Here is a 9,177-nt window from a genome sequence, read left to right on the forward strand (position 1 = left end):
AGAAAGAAGAGAGGAGGAGAGAAATCCCATCTTAATTCCGATACATAAACCTGTATCAAACCGACAACCAATCAAAATTTAGAAAATATACGCCATGATACTTTTTCTACGCACGCTTATAATTTTTACTTTTCAGAGTCTAGTGTGCTTTAAAATAAGGGTAATCCAATTCTACCGAACAAACCATTCCTCACTTGAAGAAAACACTTTAACTTTAGTGATGGGAACTTTATTTGTTATATGTTTTATATTTTCCACGCACATGGCCGAAACTTTCGGACAATTATCATTACTTCAAAACAGGACCTTTGATGAAAACGGTCTCTTACCTAGTACCGCATCAGGTAAAGCGTCAAATGTCTTACGTGAAATTCTGAATCAGGAAAGTCTTGTTCGTTTCTCAATGGTACAAAGAATACAGAGTTTGGTTATGGACGCCATGGAAAATAAAAACGATAGACAGGTTATGAAGACAAAGCTTTCGGATGTGATAAAACAGTTACAGAATGTTGAGACAAAAGGCCAGAGACTCGAGGAAGAAAACGCTAAACTTAAACGAGAAATGAAGAGTTTGAATGCAACATTAAATAGCACAAAATACCTTTCAATGGAAGAAATTAGAAATCTCAACGAAACAGAAATATGGAGCCTTAAAAGAAAGTTACTGGAAAAATTACAAGTTATGGAGAAAAAAGATCGGCGGATAATGGCACAATTGATATCGTTAAATGAATCAGAAATAGCTCTTCAGAAAGAAAACCAGAAAATGACTGAGGAAAGTGAAAAATCTAACAGGCGAATGTCAGTGCTTGAAAAGAATATAGACATTTTGAATGGCTCTCAATCTACGATCAAAAACATAATGTTGAATCTTCAAAATGATAACCTTTTGCGAGATGATGTTGACAAGTTGAACGAGACTTTACAACAAACTTTTGACAAACAAATTAAAAAAGTAGAGGATATGTTTAGAATTTTCTCCGACTCTGTTAATGAAACACTTGACGAAATTAGTGTGGATCGCAATGAGTCGGCTTTACAATGGATGCAAACTTCTTCTTACATATATCAGGCTAATGGTAAGTAACTGCACAAAAAGTAGGAAATGAAGAAAAGAGTTTCTATTTATTTTTGTTTCAATCTAAATGCATTTCAAAATTATCAATTTTCCTGTCTAATTGATTAAATATATTTTATACAAGAAAAACCTAATCTTATGGCTGGAAAGAGAGTATTAACAATACATAATAATAAGCACTTGTGTGTAATTTTATTTACCAAATCAGACATTCTACCACATACAGAACACAGACAGATACAGAACAACAAAAATGACAGAGCGTAATTTTTAGGGATGTCAAAATATTCATTTTCCTTAGTTGAATATTCGATTGCATTTTATTTTTTTGTAAAGCACAGTGTAATAGAAAGCTTATCAAATATATACATTTATAGAAATAAATGCATTTTTGGCAATCTTCAATTGTTATTGCCCTTGGAAAACCACTAGGTGGCAGCAGCTGTTTTACTGGGCACTTCACCGTTAGGTGGTAGCTTTAATCAAAACAGTGTATTCTGAACGAAATTGAGAAAAGATGTTTTATCTTTAAATAAGAGGGATTTAAAGATAAAACATCTTTTCTCAATTTCGTTCAGAATACACTGTTTTGATTAAAGCTACCACCTAACGGTGAAGTGCCCAGTAAAACAGCTGCTGCCACCTAGTGGTTTTCCAAGGGCAATAACAATTGAAGATTGCCAAAAATGCATTTATTTCTATAAATGTATATTTTTTTCAACTCTTTTCCTCAGAATGATTCTGCTCTGTTTGATTTTCAATATCGAAATTGGTCATTTATTAGCAAAATGACGATCAACTTTTTCATATACACAACAATTGTACAATATGAAAAAATAATACAAAACATATGCTAATTACTTATAGTTAAAATTGTGTCCCTGAAAATCAAAGGTGAGGGATCAACTTCTGCCAAAGTATTACTTAACAAGTAATACCCCCCACCCAGAATCCTTCTGAGGAAATCATGACATCAGCATACATGCAGAACTACAACTAGCATAATTGAACAAAGTGATAAACTTGTTGAAACAGAGGCCCATGTCCCCATGTTTCTTTCTGAAGTAGACATTATTTACTAAGAATAGGGTTATTAACCCACTTAAAAATGCTATAATTTTTTCATTCAATTGAAACTGAGGCCCCTGTCCCCGAGTTCCAATGTAATAATTCAACACACATAATATGCCGAAAACAGCTACAATTCAACTTCATTCAGTTGAAACAGAGGCCCCTGTCCCCATGTTTCTAAGTTATGGCATAAAAGTTATTGAGAATTGTATAATTTTAAACATATAACTGTTCTTTGTTTAGTTCCAAATTCAATTAGATATTCAACAGTGGAATCCGAATATATTTCTTGAACGCATTTGTCTTTCATCGTCCTAGCAACTGGATCTGTTCATCTGAGATTCACTTTGCTTTGGCTAATGTAGCTGCACCAATTCGAAATGAATGTCCTTTGTAAAGTTTTGTGTCATAATCTAAAAAATTAAGCGATATCTTTAATTGCTGATTAAAATAATGTCTTGAAACTGGTGATTTGTCCTGAAACATGAAAAGTGGTCCATCACTACCTCCTCGTAATTCTATGTTTTCGCACATTGCCAAAACTGCGCATAATTGAGAATTGTCTTCGTTAGCATTTAAAAGAAATGTCACAATTGGTTTTTCTCCATGATATTTAAAATAAACCATAGTCAAAGTCATACTTTTTGGTACACCATTCTGCTGTTTCTCAAATGACACTGCTGATATATTTAGTGTTATTTGTCGTCGAAGTAATTTCTCCCACTCGAAGGAAAGCATGGAATGCTGATAAAAACATTGCCTTAAAAAGAGTTCTCTGATAAAATGACTGGGTACACTGAGGCAATGAATTTATGATTTTCTGCAGTATGGCAGGTGTAATGGGAAGGGGAGTATCTGGCATCCCTTTTAGTTTTGAAAATCCTTGGATTGTTCGTTTCACAATGAAATTTTGAGTTGGATGAGGAAAACCCTCCATTTTGTGAAAATGTGCCAAAGCTGACATGTATGTGGTAACTGTTTGAGGTGAAAGTTCTTTCTGATAGCAATAAGAAATAAAACCAACTGTTCACTTGTCATTGGAAACGTTGGATTTCCTGGAAAGTACTTGGATAGGAATTCGTTGTAAATAAGTTTGGCTCTGTTATAAGAATTCCGCGTTGAAACTGTCAAAGCATTTTCTGTCAGGTATACTAAGAACATAATTTGGACTTGCTAACGCAAGCAAAAGACAACTAACGTTGCCCAATACTTAGCTAACGCTAGAAATTGTAAATACTGCTACCGCAGCTCAAAACTTTATAAAGGAATTTTCAGTTAACACTAATGAGCTACAAGTGTAGTCTCCAATAGCTTAGCTATCAGTAATTATGATCATACTATGCACTGCAGATAATAACAGAGCAGAATCATTTTGAGGAAAAGAGTTGACAAAAAAAAATAAATTGGAAAATTGAAATAAATTGGAAAGGGGGAATTATAAACACACACTATCCACACCTCCGGTGATATTATCAAACATTATTTAATTAATTATTGCCCAAGTTATCAAAATGTCTTTTAGGTAAGATTATTGTTTTAATAGTTATCGAGGTTTAAAAACTTCACGGCTATGCAAATATGTGTGTTCCTAGCATTTGAAGTTTATAAATATAATTGGAACAAGTCAATCAAATGATTTTCATAGTCCAGTAAAGAAGTAATGTACTCTAATCTTTGTTGATGTACGACTTATCAAATAACGGAAATTTGGTTATCTGCCCTTGCTGTGTACACAATTTACTGCCATGTCTGAATGTTTGTGCAAGAGAGGTTGTTATACCAAGGCAAGGATATCACACTTAAAAAAACTATAATAAAAATTGAACAACAGCTTGAACTGTCACTAGCACAAGTCAAATCAATGAGAGGAAAGGGAGTGTTGAAAATAGACTCTTATTCACGAAAGAAACAGCGCGCTTCATTAAATATGCCTACGTGACACGTCTTTGTGATTAACATACCAATTACTCACACAAAACTTAAAAAACATTCCTAAAATAACCCTGATCTTACAGCAATAAAGAATATCCGTTTTAAAATTAAGTTAAAAAGCTTTTGCAAATTTTCACATGGATTATCAAAACCAATTGTTCTCTCAATCTTCAAACAGGCTTTTCTTGCCTATTCCATAAGAAATGGCATAGATTACTTCTGATTTCCATTGCATTTCAAAGTTAATCCAAGATAACAAAATTTTGAAACCGTTTGATGGACACATCTATGACATGTAACTCATTTTTCGCGTAATTATGCGGGTCCGTCTTGCGAAGATTCTATTTTTGCGTATATTTGTATTATTATTAATATTTATATAAAACAGAAACCACAACTAGCGAAAATTTTCTCCCTTTAATAAATACCAAAAAACTTAGTCGCGAATATAAGGAGTCGAGAAAATATAGTGATCCATAAGATCTCAGTTGATTCGATACACAAGAGCATGCTCTTTCTAACAATTTCTTAAACGATGTAAATTATTTACAAACAAGTTGATGAAACAAGAATATCGGCAGTGTCATTTAAAGTCATCATTTCGTAAGTTCTATGGACTATACAATGACCTTTTCAGCATATATAGTTTATCATTGAGTCAATTCCTGACTGACATTTTTTATACCAATTGTTAGTCCATTATTTATACATTTAATTGACGACGGGTTTTTTCGTTATTTCCCGATATTGACAAAGAGCACACAGTGGGTGTGACCTGTTGGCAGGGGTTGCTCACTCTTCCTTGGTACTTGATCCAAACTCTGATGTTTTGGAAATCCTTGTTTAATCTGCTCCTATTTTTGTATTGTTGTATGGATTTATGATTTTATTTACTGTTTGTAATCTCCATATCCCTCATTTCATAAAGCAACTCTTTGCAAAAATGAATATTCCTCCTGAGTATCGACTTGCCTTTTCTCTGTTTTTTTACTGCTAAAGTGAACGAGTTGAAATTCATTCAATGTAATATCTCCATTAACACAAATATTACCCAACCAGTCTTCTGCAAAACTGATAATGCTAAAATTGGAAACAATACGTATTTGAAATTCTTGGTCAGCGACCTCCTCACTTGTGAGGCCTTCAATATTCCACATACTGTTAATCACTTTTTATTCGCAAGAACTTTATTTTTGCGTAATAACGCGAGACAATGTGCTCGCGAAAATTAAATTCTAGCGTATAATAGTATTCCATAAGATTATATAGAGCAGTAACCACGATTCGTGAACATTTTGTCTCGCTAATCAAGAGACAATGACCATCTCGCGAAAATAAGGTGTCGCGAAAAATTGGTGACCTACAGTACCTAATTTCAAAAACAAATGTTCATTGTACTCTAAATTTAACTGTTGATTACACATGATACAGAATCTGATTTTTTTTTCTCAAACAAAGCCTATGGAGAATATTATTGCATGAAAATCTATAAAAAAAAATATCACTCATATATACATAATGTGATCCAGCACTGTACGCGGGTTTGTTAAGGCAGCACATGGATCAGAATTCGGCGAATGAACACTTTTATATAATTATGTAACACTAATAAATCGGAAAAGTCAAGGATAAAACTTTTCCTATAATTATGCAATCTATAGACTTCAATGGGACTTATACTACAGGAGGCACTTCACCACGACGTCACCACGTGACGTCTATAATTAGAAAAAATGCCTTAATGAAAAAGTGAAAAGTTTAACACTACCCCGGGGATAATTAGTTCCACTTTATATCAATAGTTATGTAAAAACATCTCTGTACCATGAAAAATGCTGCTAGAATCCTACTGTCCTCTTATAGAAATAATTATTCAACAATTTCTGACGAAACCTTCCCAAAATTTTTACATTTTGTTCATAACATCGAAAAAAAAAATACATCAATTCACGTAAACCATACGATTCTAGCAGCACTTTCCAAAAGCAAAAGAATAAAAATTTTAGAAATAAAAATTAAGTTTCAAGGTATGCGGCGTAGTGTTAAACGTTTTGCATCTTTTTTGTTACGAACAACAGAGGAAAGGCTGATCGGCAAGTAAACACCCTCCCTGCTTTAATTTAACGAAGAAATTGCAGAATTATATTACCATACCTTATTCATACGCTTTATTCCCACAAGAATCACACATGATATTTATTCTTAATGCTTTTAAACTCCGATTTCTTGTGTTTGTTTACATCAATTCTCGTTACTTTTCCCTTTCTGCTACTGCATGATCAACAGTTATGACGTCACGGGTTTGGAATGTAACCCCTGTGATAACTACAGAGGTCCAGGTACGACAAAATTCCGTTGATATTATTCTTCTGCATAGTTTGGTTCATTTTTGCGACTTCAAATCAATCTTAGATATCGATTTTAAGAAATTGTTATCTCTAAATCTCACTTCATATAGCTTATTATGACGTCATATCATATAGGCAAGTAGAATATTTGGTTGTAACCTCAACCTACCCGCGTATTGAAATCTATACATACGTACTAAAATATACAGACACATGAAAAAATTGTTTAGTATAAGATTATTAACCATTGAGTGGCAAAGGCGGAGGAATTGTCCATGGGTTAGGCCATTTGATGAATGGAGACACCGATTGTGAGCTGATCCAAGGGGGTGTTGAGGCCTTTTCTTTCTGTTTGTTCCTTTGTAGGAGATGTTTGAGTTACTGATGGAGCTTTGGGCACTGTTTTTATGCCAAGGGCTCCCCTAAAGAGTTTAACTATAGCTGTTAGTCTCACTTTCATGTTAAGATTAATTTTATCATAAGTCATGCTATCTGTGCCACAAATTCGTCTTTATTTTGTATTTCTGGAAATTGTTTGCATGCAAAATAGATTTCCACATTGTCTTTAACATTTTTTTTATTTCCAAAGTCTTTTCTGTAAATAACTGCATCTGAAAGTTCTCCCAGGATTCGGAACATTGACTTACTAGATGTACATAGTCTTCCTTTTTTACACTGTTATAGGTAAGTCCCTTGTTTCAATTTGAGTAAGAACCTCCCTTGGGTTGTATTTATGACAGTTTTTCTCCAGAAAATTGGAACTTGCCTTGACTCCTCCCCTTCTGAAGCGGACTATAGTGTCGAGATTCGTCTTTGTCATAATTAGATGTTTGTGTTCTTGTATCCTTTGGATTTTCTTCATGGTGTGGCAAAGGGAGTTGACGATTATTTTCATTCCGTGCATGGAATTGACAGAAACTGAATGATGAGGTCGAATCAAGTGTGTTTACTTGATTAATTAAATCTGTAAGATTAGATGCAAAGTGATGAAATTAATGTGGACTAATCGGTATGTGTTTCCACTTACTATTTTACAGGGGTATAAAAATGTTGGATTTCACATGCAGTGAATCCGGAGAAACTGCTCAATTGTTGATTTTGGATTCAATATATAGAATCTAGGTGTTCTGACTCTTTTTTCCTGTGTGTATTTGGGGAATCTGAGATCAGAGATTGAACAGACTGTAATATTTGGGTCTTCATACAGTAATGATCTGTGATTTTATCAGCAAATTGTTTCAATGTGCTGTCTTTTTGTACAAATAATGAACATGCCAATGGCTGTGCGTTTAATATACATGTATATTTTAATCATTATTTTTAAAATATGAACTGCTTTTTTTAAACAGCACATGAAGGGTATTTCCATGATTGCTGGAACATTTTACAAAAATACCCGAGTCTACAGGGAAAAGACGGGGTTTATCCATTAAATATAACCTCCAAGCCAACGTTTGCGTACTGTGACATGACAACGGAAGGGGGAGGATGGACAGTAAGATAAATAAGTCATCTGTTCTACAAACAGCAAAACTCTTTTGAATTGTAAAGAGACCTGCACACTTTCCCATGCTTTCTTAACAATAACACCTTTCTTTATGAAACTTACTTCATGTCAAAGTAAATAAAAGAGAGAGCATTCTTAAATGTTTCAGGCAATACAAAGAAGACAAGACGGGTCTACAGATTTTTATCGGACGTGGTCAGAATATAAACAAGGTTTTGGGAATCCCTCAAAAAACTATTGGATTGGTAAGTTTGTTTTATGAAAGATTTGAATAATAAAGTGTCTATCTAAATGTAGAATTGTGAGCATCCCCTCTGCCGTGTGCTCCTTGTCACGATCGGGAAATAACGGAAAAATCCGTTGACAATTCAGTGTACAGCGGAACTCGTTTACAAGCACGGATATTACGAATGTGGATATAAAGAATTATGAATATACATGAAACGTAGACTAATAATTTCATACGTCAAAGTGATTTCGCTATAATCGAATTAAACTGTGTAAATAATGGACTAACAATAAGTATGAGAAACGTCACCATTTCACCTAAGGATAAATTGTATTTGCTGTTATGTTCATTGTGCCGACCATAAAACTTACGAAAAGACGATTTGAAAGGAGACTGCTGATATCCTTTTTTCAACAACTTGTTTGTCCATAATTTATCTTGTTTTAGAACTGGTTATACGTAGAGCATGCTCTTGTTTATTGAATCAACTGAGATATATATACTCCGTATACAGGCGATGAAGATATACAGATATTGCTGCGATAGAAAAATTAAGTCATCATCTTTATAATAGAGCTTGAAACAGATGTTGTACGGACATGTGTTTCAATCAAAGGAGAATATTTTCGTTAAATCCCTAAGATGAAATCATAGATAAGCGGCTTTTTGTTTCTTTCCGAGCCCCGCTGACATTATTTACTGAACGTCCCTCGTATATACTCCGTATGCAGTTGATGAAGGTATATTGTTAAAGTCATCACGTTTATCACATGGCTTGGTTGTTAGGTTACCATTAATGTCTTTTTCAATTAAAATATCCAAGTATGAAACAGATGTGTCAGACTCTGTAGTATTTTTTATTTCAAGCTCACCAGGATATATCGTATCGATATAAGAATAGAAATAACCAATGTAATAATTTTCAATAAAAATAAGTAATAAAAGTAATAAAATTTTCAACTTATGGTTTCAGGTGTAAGTAGAGCTCACGGAATGACTCCTTTGTTGTAGT

The 9,177-nt window shown here is 33.7% G+C and overlaps 1 protein-coding gene across 1 annotated transcript; it reads left to right on the forward strand.

Moving 5' to 3' along the window:
- Positions 1-207: 207 nt before the first annotated feature.
- On the forward strand, positions 208-8,181 carry LOC134280777 (angiopoietin-2-like; the record flags this gene model as incomplete). The annotated part of the gene is made up of 3 exons (XM_062763233.1): positions 208-1,079; positions 7,779-7,924; positions 8,085-8,181. Coding segments are annotated over exons 1-3 (1,102 nt in total), but the record flags the coding sequence as incomplete, so codon positions are not given.
- Positions 8,182-9,177: the final 996 nt, after the last annotated feature.

This window comes from Saccostrea cucullata, unplaced genomic scaffold (assembly GCF_032062105.1).
Source record: "Saccostrea cucullata isolate Sc308-1 unplaced genomic scaffold, CSIRO_AGI_Scuc_v1 ctg5798, whole genome shotgun sequence".
NCBI lineage: Eukaryota > Metazoa > Mollusca > Bivalvia > Ostreida > Ostreidae > Saccostrea > Saccostrea cuccullata.